Below are 25,723 nucleotides of genomic sequence, written 5' to 3' on the forward strand. Positions count from 1 at the left end.
TTTGTGTTAGTTCAATTGTTCAGAAACAAAGCAACCTTGGAAAGCAAACATACATTCTCTGTTCGCCTGTGGCAGCCTGACTTCAGCAAAAAGATCTTTTTATGTTAGACAACATACCTCTTCAATATTGGCTTCAATTTCATCATCAACAACTCTAAACAATAAAGAGGGGAATCAGTGTTAGCTTTCGTTAACTCAGAGAGGTTTAGACTGACATATCTTCTAAGGGTTGTATGCAATGTAGTGCTAAGTCAGGGTTCTGTCAGCGCATGGAAGAGACATTTGGTCTTACTGTGAAATCGGTCTTCTCTGTGCATGTCAAAGATGATATCAGGTGGGTAATTAGCTCCACCTAGTGGTTGAAGGCAAAAGAGTACTGCTGACGTTTTACTGTAGATTCGTTTCTGGTCTGCGCCTGCTCCGTGCTCACTTTTCGATGACAAGCCCATACGAATAAGGCCAATAAACTCCACAAATAAGACAAAACAACAGTACTCATACACTCTCTGCTCAAGGTCAATAGTGCTTGCAAAGGCAGCCCAGCCCTCATAGGGAGTGGCCCTGATATCATCTTTGACATGCACAGAGAAGACCGATTTCACAGTAAGACCAAATGTCTCTTCTCCTGTGCATGTAAAGATGATATCAGGTGGGACATACCAAAGCTGACCCATGTAGGGTGGGAATACTGCTGGGCTGTGGCGACTATTGATCCGTGAGGACGTGTTGTAGCACCCTCCTCCTGAAGGCTGCCTCAGCTGAAGCATAGGAGTCTATTTTATAATGTTTAATGAACGTATTGGGAGTGGACCATGTAGCCGCCCTACAAATTTCTGCTAGAGGGGCATTATGGGAAAAGGCTGCTGATGTGGCCGCTGCCCTGGTAGAGTGAGCTACTATTCCGGCAGGATGGGCTAATCATAGAGAGGCATATGCCAATGATATGCACGCCTTGATCCACCTGGCCAGCGTGGACGTGGTCACCTTATTCCCCAGGGATGTAGGGTGAAAAGAGACAAACAAATTATCTGTTTTCCGAATTGGCTTAGTCTTGGAAATATAAACTTAAGGGCTCTTCTCACATCAAGAGAATGCCAGGCTTTCTCTAAAGGGTGGACCGGATTCGGACAGAAGGATGGCAATACCAGCTCTTGTTGGCAATGGAACACAACACCTTGGGACAAAAGGAAGGGACAGTACGTAGGACTACTCTATCCTTATGAAATATACAAAAATTTTTATGGACAGACAGGGCATTCAACTCAGACACTCTATGGGCCGAAGTAATGGCCACCAGAAACAAGACCTTAAAGGACAGAAGACGGAGGGAAACTTGACTCAGAGGTTCAAATGGAGGTTTTTGAAGGGCTGACAAAACTTTATGTAGATCCCAAGTTGGGTAGCGGTGCACCATAGGTGGCGCTGTCAGCGTTGCTCCCCTGAGGAAACGTTTGACGAAAGGGTGAGAGCTGATTGGATTATCCAGGTATCTGGAGAGAATTGCCGATAAGGCTGAAACTTGGCGCCTCAGGGTGTTAGGTCTGAGACCTAAAGATAAGCCATCTTGCAGAAAAGACAGGATCTGGTTGACCCCCGCTTTCCGAGGAAGAAGCCCTCTCTTCCGTGACCAGCATGAGAAGGCCTTCCATGTGCTTTCGTATATTCTGAGCGTGGATGGGCGTCTAGAAGCCATCATGGTTTCCAAAACTTGGGGAGAGATGCCTTTTTTCAAGAGTCTCTTCCGTTCAAGTTCCATACATGAAGCGCCCACCACTCTGGGTCTGGGTGCCAGAGCTGTCCCTGAGATAGTAGGTCCCGTCGCACTGGAATCTTCCATGGTGGTTCCACCGATAGGTCAAGGAGGTCTGGAAACCAAGGTCTCCTTGGCCACCAGGGAGCCACCAATAGAACCGCTGATCTCTCGGCACGCAGTTTTTTGATCACCCTGGGAATAACTGGAATCGGAGGAAAGGCATATAGTCTGCCCGGAGGCCACCGGGAAGTTAAAGCATCTATCCCCTCCGCGCCTGGTGTCACATACCGGGAGAAGAACCTCTTCACCTGCCGATTGTGACTGGTGGCAAATAGGTCCACCTGAATGTGGCCAAAATGTTCCACTATCTGATGAAAGGCCTCTGGGTGAAGACTCCATTCTCCTTGAAGCAGCTTCTCCCGACTGAGCCAGTCCGCTTGGCTGTTGTCCTCCCCCTTGAGATATGCCGCTGCTATCGAGTCAACATTGTTCTCCGCCCACTGGAAGAGGAGAAAGGCTTCTCTCTGAAGAAGGAGGGAGCGTGTGCCCCCCTGACAGTTCAAATAAGATTGGCCGACACGTTGTCTGTTCTGATAAGTACCGCTCCTAACCGTCTGGTGCTCACGAAGTGTTCGAGGGCCAGACGGACTGCACGTAGTTCGAGCAGGTTGATCGGCAGTGTGGATTCCTGAGGCGACCACGTGCCTTGAATCATCTGCCCGTCGCATATGGCTCCCCATCCCGATAGGCTGGCATCTGACGTTATCAGGGTGTGCAGTGGGTCCTGGAAAGGAACCCCTCTTGCCAGGTTGGACTCGTGGGTCCACCAGAACAGAGACTGCCGAACCTGTGGTGACAGAGTGATTCTGCGGTGATGTCTGGACGCTATGTCGTTTTGGAAGGGCAGGAGCGCCCACTGAAGTGTGCGGGAATGATGACGTGCCCACGGCGTTGTTAGGAACGTGGACACCATCGAACCGAGAAGCGCTGCCAACTCCATCAGGTCCGTTGAGGGGGAGGATAGGACATCCAATGTTACTTTGCGAATCTTGCTGATCCTGTCTTGGGACAAGGCAATGAGGCCGTGTTGAGAGTCGATAGTCGCTCCCAAATGCGTAATGCGGTTGGACGGAAAGAGATGGCTCTTGGCCTCGTTGATTAGGAAGCCATGGTCCTTTAGACAAGTCAGGGTGACATGGAAGTCCTCCCATGCCTTGTGCAACAATGGTGAGCGGATCAGAAAATCGACCAGATAAGGAAAGATATGAATCCCCAGTGTCCTGAGGTGTGCCACCAGGGCAACCACGACCTTTGTGAATGCCCTGGGAGCAGACGACAGGCCAAAGGGCATAGCCCTGAATTGATAATGGTCTTGTCCCACTGCGAAGCGAAGGTACCTTCTGTGAGGAGGAAAGATTGGTATGTGAAGGTAGGCCTCCTTCAGGTCGATAGAGGAGAGGAAGTCTCCTATCCTCAGCGCTTTCTTGATTGACAGTAAAGTGTCCATACGAAATTTGCGGTATTTTATGAAGTAATTTAGACCCTTGAGGTCTAACAGAGGACGAACCATCTTTTTTCTCGACGGTGAAGAACAGAGAGTAATTTCCCAGGAATCTCTCTCCTGGTGGTACCTTCTCGATGGCTGCCATGTGTAAGAGATGGGAAACTGACCGCAAAACTTTGTCCCTCTTGTGTGGATTCGCTGATAGAGGGGATGGAATGAATCTCGCCGGGGGGGTGGAAGAAAATTCCAGGCGAAGGCCGTATCGAAGAGTGTGTAGAACCCACTGATCGTAGGATAAGTCCTTCCATCGGTGAGCAAAATGTTGGAGACGGCCTCCCACTGGCGAGGAGGAGGCGTCAGAACTGACGTCTGTTTCCATGTGACTGGGATGGAAAGCCGGATCGACCCGAAAGGTGTTGTTGGGACTTAAGCTGGCTGCGCTGTCTGTTCCAGAAGGGACGGCTGGAGCGGGCGTCCTTCTGTCTGCCAAAGGAGCATGAGCCCCGAAAGGACTGCGACAAGTGATATGGATGGAATGACCGACGAAAGGTTCTTCCGTCATTCCGTTTTCTGGTGGATGGCATGGACTTTTTCTTTTCCTTAGTTTCCAAGACATTCGTGAGGGCGGTGTCCCCAAATAATTTGCCTCCTACGTAGGGTTCTGAGGCAAGGTTGGAACGAGCTGCAGTGTCTGCCTCCCAATGTCGAAGCCAAAGGGTCCTTCGCATGAAGATCCCTGCCGTTAGCGACCTTGCTGCAAACTGCATGGCATCCATAGACGCATCTGCCATGAAGGTAACCGCCCGGGAGACCTTCAGCAGAGATTTGCGCACTCGGGCTGGGTCCTGCTGTGGGTCATTCAGCAGGTCTTCCAGCCAAAGAAGGGAAGCTCGAGCAAACACCGAGGAGGCTGCTGCTGCCCTGATTGATAGCGCACTAGCCTCGTGCGCTCTTCTAAGCCCCTGGTCCATCTTGCACTCAGTGGCATCCTTAAGGTGAGCATCTGAGTCTTTCAGATTCAAAGATGGATTCAGGAGATTTACTATAGGTGCGTCTATGAGCGGGACCTTCAACTGATCCATGATCGGCTGTTCCAGTGTATAAAATTTGTTGGCCACAGAAACCGATTTTTTGAATTGCAAAGGAACGTCAAATTCTGATTTGAGCACCTTCGGGAGAAGAGAAGGAAGCTTCAACACTCTAGACCTAGGCTTTGAATCTGGACATACTGCTGACACTCGCGAGGTGGATGGAGTAGGAGAATCCTCTGCAGAGGTGAGTGTAAGGGCTTCCATCGCCTTGCACAACAGAGGAAGGAAATGAGCCTCATGAAATATCCTAGTCGATAGAATCTCTTCAGATTCCGACTCTCCACTCCATTCCTCTTCATCTAAGACAATCAAGTCATTTTCTGTGTCTATAGGCTCCTGCTCAGGGAGCTGCAGGTGTCTGCCTTGAGATGCGGCATAGGGATCTGGAGATGAGCGGCTAGGGGAAGGGCGTGGATTTGCCCTCAAGTGATCTGTAGTTGGATACCGTGATGGTAGTGAGCCTGATGTAGCTTGAGAAGACAAGTCTCTAGCGAGATCCATTAAGAGGGCACCCCTAAGCTGCTCTTTCAGTTGTTGAATTGAATGTGTTGACAGATGTAACTGGACAGGGCAAGCCTGAGTGTGAGATGAACAGAGCCTGTGCCCTTCAGCTGCTTGAACCTGTTGGATGGGGATTGGTTCATCCAAAAACCCAGTAAAGGCCTCGGGAGAGGATGCAGTAGAAAAAATAGTGTCCAAGGGAGGGTGGGACTGGCTGCCTTCCTCATCAGACAGGGGTTCCAAGTCTCTCTGGTCCCTTGTATGGTGGACAGGAGCTTGACTGTCTCTACAGGTTCCCTTATATGGAACAGACATCCTGCCCTCTGCAGCCACCCTGCCCGCCAGAACCTGAGCCTCAGCCACCTCGTGCCTGACGGTAGAGGGGCGGGCCACCGCTAATTCAGAATGATCCCCCAAAGAATGAGACTGCCCCAAGCCCAGGGCGGTAAGGGGTTCCGATACAGTGCCTGTTGACGACGTGTGGGGGAGCGGTTTCCACCCCTTTGAGAGGTGTTTTGTTTGGTGTGTGGCTTTTCCCATTGCGGGCACACACTGCGGGACTTATAGGGTTAATGAATACGGCTCTCGCTGTTGGTGACTGACAGTACTGTCTTGGAAACGGCCTGGTAATGCCTGAAGATCAGCCGCGGCAGCGGCCACCTTCCCTACTGCTTCTGTGTGTCTGCCCCCTCCCACTGCTATAGAGCAGGGAAACGAAAGCCGCTTGTAAAGGAGCGCGAAAAAAAAAATCTAGGCGGAGGCTTGGGTATCGACCCCCGGGGAAGCTGCCTGTGAGGGTGAATCTGACGACGCTGTGCTTGCTGAGCGAGGAGGAACGGCCGCAAATCAGCTGGAGAGGGAGCCTGAAGAGGTCGACGGCTGCAAGAGCCGCGGGGAGGGGCTGGCTGCTCCTCGCCACGGAGGAAGGTTAGCAGGGAAGGACAAAAGGAACCTCTTTTTTGTTTTTTTTGTTTTGTTTTGTTTTAAACTTTTCACAGAAGGGATAAGACACACTGAGGGAAAGGACAACAAAGAACCAACACGGAAGACCTAAACAATGAAACAATACAAGCCTGAACCACGGAGCCAGAGAGGATCCAACCACTTTCTGAAGGCAAAAGAGAAAAACTGAGCACGGAGCAGGCGCAGACCAGAAACGAATCTACAGTAAAACGTCAGCAGTACTCTTTTGCCTTCAACCACTAGGTGGAGCTAATTACCCACCTGATATCATCTTTACATGCACAGGAGAATACCGCTCGTGCAATGGGACTTCCCCTTATCCTCCCCCTTCACATCCCCTAAATCTGTTTTAGGGGTTCCCCAACTCTTCAAAGCAGATTTGGGGATAGTGCAGAGTGAAGGGGAGAGGAGGAAGTCTCACTGCACCAGCAGCAATCATTGTACTGATGGCACATATTAGGGGTGGGGAACCTATGACCCAACAGATGTTGTTGGACTCCAACTCCCATCAGCCTCAGCCAGAATGGTCTGTGGCCAGGAATGATGGGAGCTATAGTCCAGCAACATCTGGAGGGCCATACGGTCCCCTGTTCTAAATATTCTCTGGGTATTTAATATCAGGAGAAGCTTCTCTCCACAGATGGCTGTGTGGGAAGCTGCTACAGATACACATCTCTATTGCAATCCTCATTCACATCTTATTAAAGTAGACAAATGCAAGCCCTTCTTGGGGATCATTTCTTGTGCACAACACACACCATTCTTGCTGTTAACCATTCCCCAAGTCAGGGGTGACTACAACTTCCATCATCCCTCATTGTTGGCCATGCTGGTTGGAGCTGATGGGAGTTGGAGTCCAACATCATCTGGGAAGGCCACATGTTCCCCATCCCTGGCCTACATCACAGATACTGACATTTTACCTTTAGATTCATTGAGTTGCATGAAATCATTAATATTCAAATCTTCCTACTGCCCAACTCTAGCACACTTAAGCAACTAGCAGAAAGAGTCTGCCCTCTCAACCTGTGCAGGAGGCTACTCCAGCAGCAAATACTCCAATGGGAGAAGCACAATGTGTACAACTCTTCTCAGCTCTGACAGTGATGGGAAGAGGAAGGTGATTGGGAGGAAAGAGTCTTGTGAATGCTTGTGAGAACACCAAGCCTTCCATGAGCTCCTAGTGTGTTGGAGTAGAGCCAAGGAGTATGAAATGCTATTCTGAGAGTTGTCCACAGAAAAATACATACAATAACATAGCCATGCTTAGACTTGTCTGGATAGGCATGCAAAAGAGCCCTGAAACTGCTTTCATTATATAGAGAAAGAAAAGCATAGATGTAGTACCAAAATCTGATGCTACATCACCGTGTTAAAAATCCCTGTGAATCTCTCTTCCTCCATGCCTAGAGGCATAGTCTGATGAAAGGGAAGGGAAACCGTGGAGGTTACTCCAAGTCATGCACTCTCATGCTGGTTCCAGTGCATCTCCACCTCTCTTTTCTGAAAATGGGGGCACATGATGCTAGTCAAACCCCGGGCATTTTTTCTGTAAAACCTGGTGGGATCAGCTTGAGCATGGGGTGTTGTTGTTTTTTTAATTGCCTCAAGGAGATTTCGCAACTGATCAGCAGATCAACCGGTTTCCCCACTGTGTGGCCAATGGAAATGCATTGCTGTAGGCCAGCCTTTCCCAACCAGTGTGCCTCCAGATGTTGTTGGACCAATACTCCCATCTTCCTGACCATTGGCAATGCTGGCTGAGGCTGATGGGAGTTGTGGTCCAACAACATCTGGAGGCACACTGGTTGGGAAAGGCTGCTGTAGGCTGTGTAGTGTGTTCACAGTCTCATAGTGAGCTCTGGTTTTAGTTGTGACTCTTTTTAAAAAAAACTTTATTTACAAATACTTAAGCACCACTCAAAATAATTCTGAGTGGTTTACTACTACTACTAATAATAAAATTTTATTTGTTAGTCGCCTATCTGTCTGAACTAACGGACACTCTAGGCGACGTACAATAGTATAAAATACAATATACAAATCAAAAAACCACAATCATCAATTAATCTAAAACCATCCTTCAATTAATACAACATAAAAACTAATCCACCCCAGAAATCCTATAGGCCTGCCTGAATAGCCAGGTCTTTAAGGCTGGGCGAAAACCTATTTATTTATTAGATTTATATCCCTCTTTTCCTCCTAGTAGGAGCCCAGTATGGCCTCTTTGGTTGTTCAGATCCTCTGGCCCAGCCTTTCCCAATCGGATGCCCTCCATATATTGTTGGACTCGAACTCTCATCATCCCTAACCCTTGGCCATGATGGCTAGGGCTGATGGGAGTTGTACTCCAGCAATATCTGGAGAATACCAGATTGGGAAATGCCATCACACACATGTTCTGAGAGAGACGGCAGCAACAGTCCTCTCCTTTTAATTTTCACCATTGTCTGTCCAAACGAATGGGCCACAACAAGTTCCCTAAGCAATATGGTTCCACCAGCATTTTGAGATTTAAAATTAAGGACGGAAGGGATAGAGAAAAAGAAGGCAGGTGGATGCACTGACTTACTGTGAATCTGCAGTCTTCTCAGAGAAGACTCGGAGGCAGAAATCCCCACTCTTGTTGGGTTCAAAAGTGGACGGTACAATAATGTACTCTCCTGCGGGAAGCTTGAACCGATTTAACACCTCTCGGAGATTGATAAATGTGTTTGATCGTTCCTTCGCTCGGTTTGTTAGAAAGTAGTTTTTGCTCAGGTGAACGTTGGTTTGGCCAGAAGACTTCATAGAAGAAGAAAACAAAGCCAACTGTATTATTCAGGTTCAGAATATAAGTGAAGAATGGCTAATAAAATATCATATATACCCCAACAACTGGGTTAATGTTTATGAATATAAGAATATTACATGGGAAGAGAAATGTATTGTAGCTTGGAAGGTAAGTTCCATCAACATGCATAAAAGGAACCTTCAGCTCAGCCAGAAAAAGGGGGTCATTCAGAATATCTAGTATAACCAAAGAGCCCAAATAGCAGTCTGGGGAGGGGAGCAATGGTAAAATCTAAAGTAATTCCTACAATTGCACTGGGAATGAAAAGCAGTCAGGCATTAGCATTGAGGAAAAGTTTAGACAAAGTATCACAAAAGAGTTAAAAGGTACTGGAGAAAACATTGCATTTTAAGGCTGTTAATGCACCTCTGGACAAGCAGAGTCCAGGTAAAGAAAAGCAGGTTTCTGGTATCAGGAATGGGCCATGCTCTATAAACATGTTTAAAACATGACTGTAACATTCTATGTACTTATATCTGCCATCTTGTAAGGGAAAGAGCATGATAAACTACATACAGTTCTGAAAGTTTAAACATCTGGCTTAAAATAGTTCTTCAAATGCCAATTGCAAGCCCCCTTTCCTCAGGACATTCTTAGGCCAGAAACGCGTTTCATTGTTCAGAAAATGTACACGACATACCTGTGGAGGTACCTGTGGGAAAGCAAGAAAAATTATGTACTTTAAATTAACAGCATTCAACAATGACTGAGCTGCTTCTTGTCCACAACTCCAATTTAACTGGGACAATCTTGATCTGCTTTGTTCCTTGTTAAGCTTGCAAATACGTCTTACTCTAGAATCTAGATTCTAGATCAGCCTTTCCCAACCTGGTGCCCTCCAGATATCTTGGAATCCAAATCCCATCATCCCTGACCATGTTAGCAGTTTTAGACCAAAACTTCTGGAAGGCACGAGGTTGGGGAGAGTTGGTCCAGATATGATCATTCAACAAGGTAACCCTTTTTTCTGCTATGTACATTTTCTACTATGTTTTCAACTTCCTAATGGGAATTACAGCAATGAGCTGTATCAGGCCAGACACCGTTCATTTTTTTGTGATGATGGGGTTGATTCACACATGCATGTTAATAACTTGATGTCTCTCTGCCAAATGTGTGATCTGTCTCTATTGAAAAATATTTTACATCAGGAGATGTGAAGGTTCTACCTGTCATGTCCACAATGGCAATGCATACATGTAAATCATCATTTGATGCTATAGTCATGATGAATGTATATTTGGTGAACTTTTTTCTGGTAAAGGGGGCTCCAGTTTTGTCTGTCTACCACCCTAGCAAATTGTGAGGAGAATTTTCCAGCTGTTCATGATGAATTTCTGAACATGTTGGCTTTGTCCTTGAAAAGTAATGACTCAGTCTCTTCCTCAAATGCCTTAGTTGGCAAAGAAGAAAGGAAAACCGCAACAGTGAGCTTGCCTCATAGATGGCAAAGCCAATGGTGTGCATATCCTCCCCCATCTTCCGTTGCTTCCGTCGATGTTTCTGAATGAGGCCAACAAGGAAGGTACAACCTCTTTCAGGATCATCAGGATCTTCATCTTCTTCCTCAAGTTTAATCAAATATTGCGGGTTCATCCAAAATGTATCTGATGAAAAAAAAAAAAGAGGTTACTGAAACCATCTTCAGCTTACAGTTACACCAACCCAGCTCATACTGATGACTCCAAGCAATCTTCCTAGTTTGGGAAGACACAGCCCTTTCATTTTAGATTTTTCGTGCCAATCTTAAGGATGCTTATAAATGTGTTTCTGCAAATAAGCTTAAGAATTATTTTCACATGAAGCCTGGGTGCTTGCAGCTCCTTTTGAACCTTTGCATTCCAGCAAAGGTCAGGTTATAAACGAAATCCCTTCAAGTCCCAGAGTCAGTGGCCATTTTTTGACAGAGATATAAGTGATAGACCTACTATGCCCATGGAGGTTGGCAGTATCAAAACTCCTGGTTGTCGGTACTGCAGACTGACCTGGGGGTGGGGGGTGGGAGACTACTGGAGTTACTTTGTAGAGACTGTAAGTTATTTTTGTCCAAATACAGGATTAAACAGAAGAGTATGCTTTACAAAGGTGTAAAGTTAAGTTTGTAGATTCATAGACTTTGTAGGCTTTTTGAGGTGGTAAAAAAAGGTCACCACTGTGTTTTCATATAGCTAACCTTTCTTTTGAATATGCTCTCATTTGGCAAGATCCAGGGTTATTTTTTCTCAAATCAAGCAGATCTGTTAAAAACTAGTCAATCTCAAACACCATGTGATGGTACATTCCGAGTTCACCATTTAAACAGGTATGCGGAACCTATGGTCCTCCAGATGTTGCTGAACTACAACTCCCATCAGCCATAGCAAGCATGGCCAACAGCCAGGGATGATGGAACTTGTAGTACAGCAATAGCTCTAGGGCCAAGGTTCCCACATCTGACCTAAAAGCCTCCTGGACCAAATATGGTCCCACGGAAAGTGCTGCCTGGTTTGTCCAGGGTTCTCCTGTTCTTTGTTTTTACCAGAAGTTCAAATTTCAAACAGGGCTGGCTATAACTTCGAGGGCCCCTAGGCAAAGTGGCTACTGGTGGGTCACGTCTGACTTACTTGGCAGTGGTTGCAGCAGAGACACTTTAAGGGTATCTAAGAGCTACCATTTTAATTTCTCACAATGCCCCAGAGCACCCTACACAGGTGGCTGATATGGGGACCCCAGCCCTAGGATGCCAGATGCTGAAGTCAGGCCCAATTTCAACTAATTCAGAAGGAGAGAGAGATGGGTAGGGAATGAAAGGGATAGGATGCAACTACTGTAGCATCAGTTATGGGAATAGGCTTTAGTAGGCTTGGCCTGCTCTGTCCCACACTTTCACTGCAGGTGTAGAAGAGTCTTGCCAGCAAATCTAGTTGCTGACCAATTTTTTGCAACATCAAAAATTAGAGTGAGAACTGTGTCACAGAAGCAGGGGTAAGCATCATTGGGTTGTATCCAACCCTGGGTAAGTGGCATTGTGCTCACACAATGGGGCTTACTATTCCTCTCTTCTAACTCTGTACAGCAACTTTTTAGGTTGTGCAGGGGGATGCATTGGAGCACAAAGGAAAAGGAGATTTTGTTGCACAAGCAGAAGTCTGTTGTGCATGTGAAACAGCAGGACTGGATAGAACTCCTTGCTTCTGGTTACAACCTCTGCAATACCCAAGAGAGCTAAATATCTCCCAGCCCTTAGGAGGGCTGATTTATCACAGAGCTTTCACTATGCCCATTCCCCAGCTCAATAAATCTGCCTTCTAGCTCCTTAAACTTCTATCTGTCCTGGAGAAACTAAGCCTGCTTTGGTCTTTCTTCACTCCTTGCAACACAGATCCCACTCTTCACTGTCACCCCCTACTTGACTCTACTGCGTTATTGATATAGCAGCCTCTGTGGCTTGGGTGCACTGCTCGTCCCTAAGATCTCATCAACACCTATTTCTGGTGTGCTAAGACTGCATTCTGGTGAAATGACACTGGGACCAAGTCCTACAGAATCTCCATCCTTGCACTATACCCCACAGGGATACAATATTATTTATTAAATTTATATCCCACCCTTCCTCCCAAAGGGAGCACAGGGTGGAAACAAATGATAAAGTACTAAAATCATCCTAAAAAATAATTTCAATACAGATGCAGACTGGCATAAGGTATCTACTTACAAGGCTTGCGGAAAGAGGAAGGTCTTCAGCAGGCACCAAGAAGACAACAGAGACAATGCCTGTTTTAATATAAGGAAGGGAATTCCAAAGGGTAGGTGCCACAACACTAAAGGTTTGATTCCTATGTATGTGGAATGGAGCCTCCTGATATGATGCTGTCTGCAGGAGGCACCCACCTGAAGAACGCTGTGATCAACTGGGTATGTAAGGGGTAAGATGATATTTCAGGTATCCTGGTCCCAAATTATATAGGGCTTTATATACCAAAATCAGCACCTTGAACTTAGCCTGCTAGCTAATTGGCAGGTGTAATTATATACCTCTTAAAAAACAAACACAAGTGTTTGATCCCAAAACTTCCAAATTAACATCTAGGACAGAGAAGAGAGCCATCACATTATCACAAAATATGCTTGGAGCATTGTTCAAGACTAGAGGCACCAATCAGATAAAACTAATTTAACCTTTGGTAAGAAAAACTGTAATCTACAATAAACTTCCAAGAGCTTGACTGGTTATAATAAACTATACTACAATCAGAATAAAAATCTCAAGGGCAGGGAATAAAATTGGGACCATCTGGGTATGTCTCCCTAAACCAGGGGTTGCCAATCTTTTCAGGACCATTAGGATTTTTGAGCAAGTGTCACCCCCCTCTAGTCCTTTCTTTCCACCTCCTCCCAGATCATCCACTCCAGCAAAAGACAGAAAGCTTGTGTGCACACACTTCACTTTTCCAAGAGATCTGGGCAAAACTCTGATCCGGTGGAATTCATCTGAGCCTTAAAAGGCACATCTACCCAAAAGACAAAGTGGGAAAGCGCATCACACTTTCACTTTTCTCTTATGTACTTTGTAAGGGAGAAAAAAAGTAACCACCCGCACCACCTTGTGACTAAGGGGACAGTGTGTGTGTGTGTGTGTGTGTGTGTGTCAGAGGTTTTGTAGGCACGAGAAGGCGATCTCAAGAGGGCTACTGCACCTATGGTGGTCCTTTGTGGACCCCTGCCTAAATATCTTGAGTTATGATGTGGAAGTGCTCCATATAAATCTGTTTAGATACCAGTGAAAAGCCACTGGTGTGAATGCAGTGACAGAATAAAACAGGTGTAGCTGATGTGGAACAGCTGCAGCACCGGGGGATTGAAGACCTGCCCTGGGAGTGAGTACCTGAGCATCTGGGTGCATGCTTGCTTGCTCTTCTCGGTTGCTATCTCTTGAGACACCTGAAGTCCCTGGTAAGCGTTGCAAAGTCTGGGACCCCCTGCCTGACCCTGACTCCAGAGAGAGGCTGCAGTCAATCTTGCAACCTCTTGCATCAACTCCTGGCTGCGTAAGGGGGCATAAAAGCCTGGCTGCCCTTGGGGAATCCGTGGGCGAGGACACTACCCTCTTCTATTTTTTTTTTTTAAAAACAGTCTAGGGAAGATTGGGTAGTGGGGAGGCTGTATGGTGTAAGTGTAGTTTCTGTGCAGGGTGAAAGCCTGTGCAGTGAACAGAATGATAGGAGAAAGTCACCAGATGCCTTCAGAGTGAGTCTGTAACTAGCAGAAGGCTGGCCCTTCCTGGGTGTGAGACGGGGGAGTAGATGTGCCCTGTGTGAAAGATATTGAGTGGGTCTGACTGTTCCCAATTCTTCCGAGGCTTACTGGGATAATTGGTTCAAGTAGGTGTTGTTTGCGGACTCTTGTTGGGTTCATATCCGGTATTTAGGAGGAATCTTAGTAAGGAGGAACATGGGTGATATCACCCCAATTTCTGTGATTACAGGTAGAGGGAAATATAGCCATGGGGAGGTGGTGAACTACCATAGAAGATGAAGGCAAGGCTATCAACACCTTGTTCTTGCTCCCACTCTTCTGATGGATGTGTTCCACATTGCTAAGTCGATTTTGACTTATGGCGACCCTATGAATCAGTGACCTCCAAAAGCATCTGTCATGACCACCCTGTTCAGATCTTGTAAGTTCAGGTCTGTGGCTTCCTTTATGGAATCAATCCATCTCTTGTTTGACCTTCCTCTTTTTCTACTCCCTTCTGTTTTTCCTAGCATTATTATCTTTTCTAATGAATCATGTCTTCTCATGATATGTCCAAAGTATGATAACCTCAGTTTCATCATTTTAGCTTCTAGTGACAGTTCTGGTTTAATTTGTTCTAACACAATACCTTACAGACTGTCTTATCCCTTATATACCCAGTCAATCACTGTATGCTCTGCAGGTGAGGGCATCCTAGAGTTACCATCTTATCAGGAGGCCCGTTCCACACAACACAGGAAATGGACCTTTAGTGTAGTGGCACCTGCCCTTTGCAATTCCCTCCCCTTAAATATTAGACAGGCACCATCTGTTGTCTTTTCAGTGCCTACTGAAGACCTTCCTTTTAAGCTTTTAAGTAGAGAGTTTATCCCAGTCTGCATCTGTGCTGGAATTGTTTTTAATATATTTTTGAACCTTTTTAAATGTTTTTAAAGCTTATTTAAAGATGTTTTGTTTTAATATGTTTTTGATGGTTGTTGTGTTTTAAAGTCTGTTTTTATGATGTTTTAAAGTATTCTTAGTGGTTTTGTTTGCCACCCTGGGCTCCTACTGGGAGAAAGGGCAGGATGTAAATCAAATAAATAACAACAACAACAACAACAGTGTGGTGCCATCCAGCTGTTGTGGACTACAACTCCCATCATTCCTGATCATTGGCTGTCCTGGCTGGGACTGATGGGAGCTGGAGTCCAATGGCATCTGGATGCCACTAGGCTGGCCAAATAGTGACTTACCGGGGTAATTTCTGCATCCACCAGCGGTGGATCCTCTTCTCCAGTTCCCATCCATCAAATTTAGTCTCCACTTCTTGTATCTGTCACTGGTCAGTGTATCTGGAGTCAAGTTGCAGATCTCAAGACGGGAGTAATGCCTCAGGAAATCACTGAATGACATCCTATGGAGTAGTGTCAGGAAAAAAAATGATCTACTAAGAAAGGAGAACTCTAATATGCTTCTTCTTATCAGCTGCTCCAAGATCAATCGAACAAAGAATAATCCTCAGCCACCGTGATGGCAAGCTGCCTTGGCAAATTGCAGCATCAGCTGGCCACAATGCCCTTAGCAGGACAAATGTTTTTTAAAAAACTGCCCAGTTGAAATCTTTCTCCCATAGACCACTAACTGAGGTGTGAAAAACTCTGATGCTCATGATTCAATATTAGTCTGTGTGTATTACCACCAGAACCTAGATATCCATGTTACAGTTTGATGGTCACGAGTATGTCAGCTTTCAGTACTAGCAAAGTAGTAGTTATGTCCCACCCAGCCCCATTTGGCAAGTTAAGGAAGGGCAATGGCTCAGTGCCAGGTCCTAGGTTCAGTCCTCAGCATCTCCAAGGAGAATGACTGCCCAAAATCTTGGGAGAGCTGCTTCCAGTCAGTGCAGACATTACTAAATTACATGGACCAGTGGTCTGACTCCATATTAGTCAGCTTACTATGTTCCATCCTTACCAAAATTCTCCATCTTCATGTCTCCTGGTGAGTCTCTCTCTCACTTTTGGATCAACGCTATTCCAGTTTGGACAGCTAAAAATATAAAGCTAAAGTTATCAGATTTCTAAAGTTCATCTGTAGAACCTCTGCATCTGTGGCCTCTGCAGCATTCCAGAGAGCCCATGTGACTAGAACTTAATGCCCCCAATTCTGCAGAACCCCATACCTTAATAAACAGCCCAGGATTCTGGGTGATGGGAATGACCACTATTTGCTCTTTCTGCACTATGAAGGATACAATGAGAATTGGCTAATAAATTAGACAAGTTTCTTAAAGCAGGAAAAGCATAATGTGCGTACAGAGGTAGCATACTTAACTGAAACAAGGAAAGATTCCCTGACTGCTCATTTAAGTGCTAGAAAATGCATCTGTGATGCAGGCCTTACAGTTGCCAGACTACCTTCAAGGAAGCCATAACAGGGACACCAGTTTAAAGTTCGGTAACTCAGTCTGCAAAACTTCATGCCTAAAAGGGGTTTGCAGAAAACATATAGCTCTGGCCTCTAAACTTGAGACTCACTTATCATTCCATTTCCCAGTCCATTCTACTTCCCCCCATGGGTTTCGGATTCGGATCAGTTTCTGCAGGCTGCCTCGGAAATTCACCTGGTAGGATTAGAGAAAAAAAATTAAACTCACTAGATGGTAATCAAGGAAGGACATAGGATGCTTTCCGTTTTCTTTATGCTTCAAAACATGGGTGTATACACTGAACAGGCCCTGTATTGTGGTTGGTTTTTCTTCGCTTGTTGTTTTTTGCTTCAAGACTTGTTATTTCTTGTGGAATAGAATTTTTCAACAGATCAGTAGTCAAATCATGCCAAAAAAAAAAAAAAGGAGATGTTTTTCCACGCCATTATCTACTGCTGCTTGCCTTCATCTTCAGCAATGGTTTCTGCAAATGTTTCTGAGCTTCTGATGAAACTGCAGGGACTGAAATGTGAGTTGCAGCACAATCGTGTATATATTTACTAAAAAGTAACACTGAGGTCACCTGGGATTACTCTCAGGTACTCGGGAGGAAGCCCCACTGAACTCAACAGGACTTATTTCTGAGTAGACACGTATGGGATTGCACTGTTTGCTATCCTTCACACCTGCTCCTCCACAATGGTAGGGGAACTGTTTCCCAGTGTAGTCTCATTTGGCTTGATAGGACCATTTTTGTTCACTCTCATCATTCCCATTCCGGCTACTCTCAATCTCATAACATTCTCATTCATTTACCTCCCAGCCTGAGATCCCAGGCGTAAAATGAAACTAAGGGCCAAACTATATGCACCATTTGTCATGTAGTTTGGCATTACAAAGTTGTTTAAAACAAAACAAAACCAAGAAACAGCAAATGCCGAGGTGCCCAAGCCAGACTGGGAACACCTGTGTGTGTGTGGGACACCTGAACCTTTTTCCCCACCACGGTCCTGATTTGACCCCTCCACCCTTGCTATTTCAATGGGAGGGAAACTCGACTGCCACCAATGGCAGCTTTCCTCCCATTGCAAGTAGTGAGGGTGCATGTGTGGGGAGGTCCAGTTCCAATACAGACTGTGTTGGGGGCAAAGGGTTCCCCTGGGCCATAGACCCAATCTGCCCCCCACACCACCACCAACAGCTACACAGTGCCACTCTATGTGACAAATACTACATCAATTTTGCCCTAAGAGGGCTTAGCTCACAGCACTGTTGTGAGGTTTAATATTATTATTATTAATAATAATAATAATAAAATGCAGAGGCATGTGCATCATACGTGCTATGATAATAGCTACTGGTATAGCAATAATAAAGGGCAGCAGTAGGGCTTGTTTATTAGTCTGGAATAAAACAGCCTCTTGGAACATGGAGAGACTTCAGAGGCAGAATTCAGCTCCGTTGCTAATCGGAGCAGCATGCTCCCCCAGACTGTTTATACTGGGAAATGCTGCAGCCAAAACATCCAAGGCCAGCTGCAATCAGCAGCCTGCCAATTGTTCATTATCATGCCCAGCCTTGGTACAGCCTGCCAGAGAGTCAACTTTGGACAACATTTTAATCAGGAGGGCAAGGATGTTTCCAGTGTAATCACTCTGGGCCTCTTCCAAAACTTGCTGAGTTGAGCAGAGAGATCCCTGGGTTTATTATATATTCTCTCCCTTTCTCTTTCCCATTCTGCCATACCTGTTATCCTTCATGGCACAAATTAAACCCTTTCCAAAGAGTCTGTTCTGTCTTTTTCAGTAGGCAAGTGAGCTGGCACAGGCAGGTAGTGAACAGTGCATTTAAATGCTTGGCTGTACACCACTTTGCCTTGCCATAAGTGCAGGGAGTGTCATAGCATGCGCCTGGCTAGTGTTATAACAGTTGATTATATCAGAAGTGTCCAGGGAATGGCAGATGTCTTTCGTGCTGAAACACCTCGCCTAACAACATTCAGCATGCATAGCCAGCCATGCTTATCCTGCATTCGTTACCCTAGGCAGAAGAGGTAGAGACTAGGGATGTTGGAGAATTCTGATAAAAACAGAAATAGAAGCAGAAATTGCCAGTGTTTGCTTATTGGTCCCAGTGTTTGCTTATTGGAATGGAAATCAAACCAGCAAATACAATTGGCATTTGCGGTGGTGTTTTTCAACTGAAACAATATATAGCAATATGCAACTGATGACATTTCTGCACTTCCCACTCTCCCAATTTGCATTGAAATGAATGGTGAGGAACAACATAATAACGTAATCAGAGCTTGGAAGGTTACTTTTAAAAAGTAATAAATTACAGTTACGTAGCCCAAAAAAGTAGTAATTACCGTTACGGTTACAATTGCTCTGAAAGTAACTGATTACTTTACTTTTTCTCAAAAGTAATCACTACAGTTACATTTCAGTTACTTTTTTTTAAAAATGCCTACAAGGTGCCGGCCTTGGCTACTGCACATCTAAGTATCCTAAAACAACATTAAAAATAAACACACACATACAGAGGCAGTAGAATCATTATTTTTATCCATGATAGCAATGGTGGTCTCTCCACTGGTAAGGGAGGTGGGGAGGGAGACAGAGGCCACTACTCAGATTTTTGCACGTCAAACCAAGTGCAACCCCCCCCACCAGCAAGCATAATCTCTCTCACTTAACCACCTCTCGGACCCTACCCTGCCACCAACTAAGGGACACTTGTGCAAGAATATCATGGTCTATCAATACGATAAATGTACAAAGCAAGAGTGCACACTCAGGATCTATTATCTATACACAGCATGTGCCTGGCATATTGCAACGGTCCCAGCCCCAAGGAGATTGTCATCTAAAATCTGACAAAGAGCAAACCACAGAAAAAGCGGTGGAGGGAGAGAAGAGATGAAGGAAGCAGTAGCATTTTACATATATTTTGGTTACATACATGTAGGAGCAATCTGTCTACTCAGAAGTAAGCACCACTCAGTTCAATGGGACTAACTCCCAGTAAGTGTGTATTGGATTGCAGCCTTAAACTTAGTAACTGTGGAGTATAGGGAGATTAAGGCACACCTAAGCAGTGTAAGGTGCTCCTGAGTATGCAGTCCTGCTAAAGAAGTGCATTGCTTGCTCAGACCAAGGCCCATCAAGCCCAACATCCTTTGCAAGAATCCCAGCAGGCATTAGGTCAGCCACCAGAAATTGGCCAGTGGTTAATCAGTGAACCATGGTCTATCTTCACAGTACATCCTTTTGGTAGAATTTCACCTACTGCTTTAAGGTGCTTTTTCTGAAGTTGAAGACCCAAACTAGCATTCATAATATTCTCCTTTCTTCTTCCATACACAAGTCATTGTAAGACTCCCAAGCAAAAAATATACAAACACAGAATGCAATTTTTTTAAAAAATCAAGTCATCTAAAATGACATCTTTGGTTTCCACAAATCCCCTAACCACTCATGCACCCTCTGCCCCCAAATTCCTCTTTATGCTCCAGCGGTAGCTATTTTATCCTTAAGTCACACATAGAAAATGCCACATGCTTCCTCCCCCCTTCACTCCCCAAGCACAGCAGATCAAAGTAGCAAGTGAAAAGGAAACAGTGCTCTAATGCACAGAGGAAATTAAGAGGGGGGGGGAAGAACCGGAGTTTAAAGTCCCCAAATCGAATCTATCTGGAAGCCAAACCCGGAGGTGAACGCGCTCCTCAGGTACAGACGCACACGCACACACACACTCAGAGACAGAGGAGGAGGTCAATATATACACATATGTATAAACTTTTTTTTACATTGGAGATTTTGGACTCTGATGTCGCTAATCTGTCCGATCAGCTCCTCCTACTGAAACCAGTCCCATTTGCAGAGATGAGGACAGAATCACTGCGCCTGCAAAAACGGGGAACCCTCCCCCCCAGTGCATGTCCAGTGAAAACAGACTCTGATGGAGGCAGCGAGAGAAAGAGAGAGCGCAACATGAGGAGGACAGAGCAATCGGCAGGGAAGGGATGGGAGGGAGCAGGAAGACAGAGAAGAGTTACAGGGGTGATCAGAGCCACCGAGCGTACAGGAGTGGCATAGGGAGGGAGGGTCCGAAAGCCCCCAGACCTTATATTGACACACAGGAAAAGGGCAGTACACCAGGAGGAGGGGGTTGCATAAGGTAAGGCAGGCGGGGCTGGTGGGCTGCGTGGGAAGGGATCTAGAGCCTCTTCTGGCCGGGATGGGAAGGAAAGCCCCACACTCACCCCTCCCCGGTGGGATCATGTTTTAAAGGACGGAGGTGAAGCCTGAGGCTTCTAAGTCATATTGTGCTGTTTCCCATTGAGGCGACGCAGCCGCAGGTTTGGGTGCGAGTAGCAACGAGGAAAGAAGAGACAAGCACAAGGGTGTGGCAGGACGAGGGGGGCGTGCACGCACACACACATCATCATCACTCATCTCCATTCTGCTGCCGCTGGCGTGGTCTGTCTCTCCACTTCCTCCCTCGTGCCTCCTAACACAGAGCACGAGGGAAGAGCGAAGCTGCGCAGAAGCGCAGTGCAAGGCACATGTCTTTTGTCCACCAATCACAGGAGCAGAAGACACCCCCCCATCCCAGGTAATGTCCAAAAGTAACAAAGAAAACGTTACCATTGATGCTAAAAAAATAAAGAAATTGCTAGTCGTTCTATTACTAGCAAAATGTAATACGTTACCCACTCGTTACTTAAAAACGTAATGAATTACAAGTAATTCATTATTTATAACGAGTTACTTGCAAGCTCTGAACGTAATTAGTTTTGTAAAATTCTGCCATGGAAGACAGCCAGACAAATAGCATGGCTTTTGCCAGAAGCTGAACTGCAGCAGAATGGAAACATCGCTGCATGCGACAAATATGGGACAGAAAGGAAATTGATGCCTTCTTACATCTATATTAGGGAGGTTGACAAGAATCATTTTCAGAGTTCCAGAAACAGTGACCCAACCACATGTTTCCATGATGGCTCTGGTAACATGCAAGGTGACTACATGCCTTTATTACACTGTGTGCATATACACCACAGGAAATAGCCTGTGAGGAGCCAGGTGAAAACACAGTTCCCCACTATGTTTGTAGCCCCTCCACATGTTCTCTGGAAAACAAAAGTGAAACAGGCTCACTAACTGGTAACATGCTATAACTCACAGGAAATGTTTTCTCAACATTTAATAAGGCAAAATGTCACGATTAGCTGCTGGGAGACTTCACAGCCACAAGAGGACAGCACATTCAAACATTTCACAGAAAATCTCTCAGAAGCATAGGAAATAATACTAGCCCACCATATCATATCCTTAATTCACAACCTTTTCCCAAGATGGAGAGGTTACCTCTTCTGCACCTGTTACAGAGTATGCATGCCCTTTGACCAGCTTCTGGGTGGTGACAGCCTCTGTCTCAGCAGCACTTGTGATCTGTAAACACACACACAAAATCACGGGTGTTTAAGAACATAGGAAGAGCCTGCTGGATCAGGCCAATGGCCCATCTAGTCCAGCATCCTGTTCTCACAGTGGCCAACCAGGTGACTGGGGGAAGCCCGCAAGCAGGACCTCAGTACAAAAGCACTTTTCTCTCCTGCAGTTTTCAGCAACTAGTATTTGGAAGCATGCTGCCTCCGACCAAATAAAGAGAACACAGCCATCATGGCTAGTAGCCACTGACAGCCTTATCCTCCATGAATTTGTCCAATTCTCTTTTAAAGCCATCCAAGTTGATGACCGTCACTGCCTCCTGTGGGAGCGAATTCCATAGTTTAACTATGCGCTGTGTGAAGAAGTACTTTTGTCTGTCTTGAATCTTCCAGCATTTTTCTTCAGTGGTTATCCATGAGTTCTAGTGTTATGAGAACATGAGAAAAACTTTATTCCCTTTCTCCATGCTATCCATATTCCTATACACTTCTATCATGTCACCTCTTAATGGAAATGGACTGCCTTCAAGTCGATCCTGACTTATGGCGACCCTATGAATAGGGTTTTCATGGTAAGTGAGGTGGTTTACCATTGCCTTCCTCTGAGGCTGAGAGGCAGTGACTGGCCCAAGGTCACCCAGTGAGCTTCATGGCTGTGGGGGGATTTGAACCCTGGTCTCCCAGGTCATAGTCCAACACCTTATCCACTACACCACACTGGCTCTCATGTCACCTCTTGCTCGCCTTAAAAAGCCCCATATGCTGCACCCTTTCCTCATGGGGGGGTCACTCAATCTCCTTGATCATTCTGGTTGCCCTTTTTTTCAACTAGAAAGCCTAGGAAGGCGGCATTATGAAGCTTAGTTGGGTAATCTCATATCCAAATTGTACATGGCACAGTATTAACGAATGATTTTGGTAATATAAAATGGGTAAAGCAGTTTCTTTTAAATCAGACTAGCCCTTCTTCGTTCGGAAAGTGATTGCATGCTGTTACCTCCTTGCTGAAGAGTGCATGGTCTACAGATTAGATTACTGACACACAGGAGCTAGTGCTGCAGGTAGGTGGAATTGTGCAGGAGCAAATGATGGGTTGGGCAAAGATAAAAAGGGTACATAATAATTGTGCACCATAACTCTATTGAGCCACGAGTTCACTACAATTCACTAGGGCAATACTTTTCAACTGTGCTCTAAAGGGCCTTTCAGTTTCTTGGAAACTCACAAGCTTATCTTCAACCTCCATAACGGCAGACAAGCTTCTGTAATAAGTAGCATACCCAAGACCAGGGCTGTGGAGTCGGAGTTGGGAGCTCCGACTCCGACTCCTCTATTTTTTTTTACTGTCCGACACCAACTCCTTCATAAATGGCAAATGTATATTAACTAGTAGTAACAAATTAGTAAAATGGTAGCACAAGGCATTTCATCACCACCACGTGAATCCAGAGCTTGGAAAAGTTACTTTTTTAAACTACAACTCCCATCAGCCCCAGGGATTGGGCTCGTGGGAGTTGTAGTTAAAAAAATAACTTTTCCAAGCTCTGGATTCACGTGGTGGTGGTGAAATGCCTTGTGCTACCATTTTACTACAGTAAATTTGTCATTACTAGTTAATATACATTTGCCATTTATGAAGGAGTCGGAGTCAGACAGTAAAACAATAGAGGAGTCAGAGTCGAAGGTTTGGCGTACCGACTCCATAGCCCTGCCCAAGACTACCAAACTTTCCCTGCAATGTGCAAGCTGCAGGAGAGAATTCGAGCTGCACTTTTCGGTTCAAGCAAGACAACAGCGTCGTCCAATGGCCTTGGCAGGCACCCTTCATAAACTGAGTTTGTGTTCTAGAACAAATCTTAGAATCCTCCACCGCACACACAGACAACCGTTCAGTGGCAGACATCCATATGTTATGATGTTCACCATCAAAAAATTCAGTGGACAAATGGGAACTTCTACATTCCTTTCATTATATGAAAAGCTCACAGAGACCCGGTTCTCACATCACTTTAAGCCACTGTTAAGCTTAACTATTATTTAAAAATGAACACACACATGAATGCACAGCATGTTGGTGCACTGGGAGAAGTTGTGGCCGTGTTGCTCTTCCTCCACTTGTGCAGTGCGACCTGAAGCTAAGCCATGGGCAGGAGAGCATTCCTGAGTGGTGACAGGCAACGTTAAGAAACCGGTTTATGCCAGAATATTTGCTGCTTAGCCCACTCTGACCAGTAGTGACTCCCAGGGTCTCAGACTTAAGTCTGTCCCATCACCTACTACCTGATCCTTTTAGCTGGAAATGCTGAACCTGAACCCGTGACCTTCTGTGCTCTACCACTGTGGTGATGCAATCTTTCCCCTAAAAGTCCGAGCTACTCTCAGTGGGGGCAGGTCCATAAGGGCAAAAGGGGCACTGCCCTACCAACAGCCTGCCTTCTTTCTTACAACCAGTCCATGCACTGCCTGTCATCTTCCTCCTCCTAAAGTCTCAGTGCGGCCATTGTAGAACTCAGAAGGGAGGAGGATGAGCACTGCCTGTCATTGGCTTGGCTCCATCTACTGTTGGCCTTTCTTGTCTTCCATCCCACCATTCCCAATGATCACCAGCCACCCCTGGCTACCCTTTGTCATGTGGAATGTAACAATGGTAACTGCCCCTGCAGGGTGGTCGGCAGCTCCATCTGCTCCTCTCATTTTCCTTCATCCACAAGAGGAAACTGGTGGCTATGGGTCAGCACCACCACCCTGCTCGACAAAGTTTACTTCCAGTTGTGTCACCTGAGATGTGGTTGAGCATGTCCTGTTGGGGCTTGCCAAACTTCTCACTGTTTCTCAGAAACAACTGTTTGCCTTCTCCCTCTCGTAAGGCTTTCTTCCATTTCACATAAATGGTGACATTTCATTCATATTTGGCTCTCAAGCCTATTTACAGTTCAAGCCTGAACACGCCCGATCTCGTCTGATCTTGGAAGCTAAGTACGGTCAGGCCTGGTTAGTACTTGAATGGGAAAACACCTGGGAATACTGAGTGCCATAAGCTTAGAGGAAGGCAATGGTAAACCACCTCTGAATACCTGTTACCATGAAAAAAGATTCATAGGGTTGCCATAAATCGTAATCAACTTGAAGGCATATAACAACAACGTGCTAAAACAGTGCAATTATAAACGCGATTTTAAAAAAAGGTCTCACAAAGTTTTCCTAACTGCATACATTTTTGTATGCATTTTGTTTAATACACACATTTTTGGCAAGCAATTTCCCACCAATATGATGCATCTCTGCATGTATTGCACTAATATGTGCATATTTATGCACACTTTCCCCTAACACACACATTTTTCTATACTTTTTTTTTTGCTTGGATCACAACACTTGGAGAAGTGTGGATTTTGAAGGACAGCTGCATTTTAGTTTGCATATTGTTTTGGGAAATGCAAATCACATCCGTGCACATTTCCCCCCCCATCCCTAGTACAGATGGAATGCTTAACTGAATTGTAGAGTTCAGAGATCACAGAGAAGGAGAATTAGAATTTGGGAGATGCAGTGCGTATGGAGTTTTTTCCTTAGATGCAAGAGGTTTTCTTATGAGGACTGCAAATGAGAAGCCGGAGAAGGCAGAAATTTCTAGGTAAATCTGCTATAAGAGAACCAGGTTGTATTGTTTATTTGCTGTCTGAGGTGTTTGCCCTGCTTGGGGCTGGTATGATTTGGAGAGGTTTGTGTTCTACTACAAAGTGACTGTTAAGCCACTTGGCCCCCCTTCTCTGAAAAAGAAAACACCCCCACACCTCTGGAGAGTTACTTGCAGCTTGTTAGCATGCTAATAATACATAGCGCGCCCTTTGCATCTCCCAGCTATATCTTATCTATTAAAGATTTGCATTCTTGGCCTTGAGTTGCAGTCCTTGGGCCTTCTTCTTTCACTGGTGTATTTCTTTCAAAATCCATTTTTTTTTAATCTTGAAA

The 25,723-nt window shown here is 45.5% G+C and overlaps 1 protein-coding gene across 1 annotated transcript in view; it reads right to left on the reverse strand.

Annotated features, from left to right (window-relative positions):
- The window catches only part of CAPN2 (calpain 2), a 60,046-nt gene that overhangs the window by 9,605 nt on the left and 24,718 nt on the right, over positions 1-25,723 (reverse strand). The window contains exons 6-13 of the mRNA XM_061625084.1: positions 21,669-21,752; positions 16,403-16,488; positions 15,840-15,914; positions 15,119-15,279; positions 10,086-10,255; positions 9,289-9,300; positions 8,388-8,599; positions 118-154 (exon numbers count right to left, since the gene is read on the reverse strand). Of these exons, the coding sequence (XP_061481068.1) occupies positions 118-154; positions 8,388-8,599; positions 9,289-9,300; positions 10,086-10,255; positions 15,119-15,279; positions 15,840-15,914; positions 16,403-16,488; positions 21,669-21,752 (837 nt within the window). The remainder of the gene's footprint in view (positions 1-117; positions 155-8,387; positions 8,600-9,288; positions 9,301-10,085; positions 10,256-15,118; positions 15,280-15,839; positions 15,915-16,402; positions 16,489-21,668; positions 21,753-25,723) is intronic.

This window comes from Rhineura floridana, chromosome 4 (assembly GCF_030035675.1).
Source record: "Rhineura floridana isolate rRhiFlo1 chromosome 4, rRhiFlo1.hap2, whole genome shotgun sequence".
Lineage (NCBI taxonomy): Eukaryota > Metazoa > Chordata > Lepidosauria > Squamata > Rhineuridae > Rhineura > Rhineura floridana.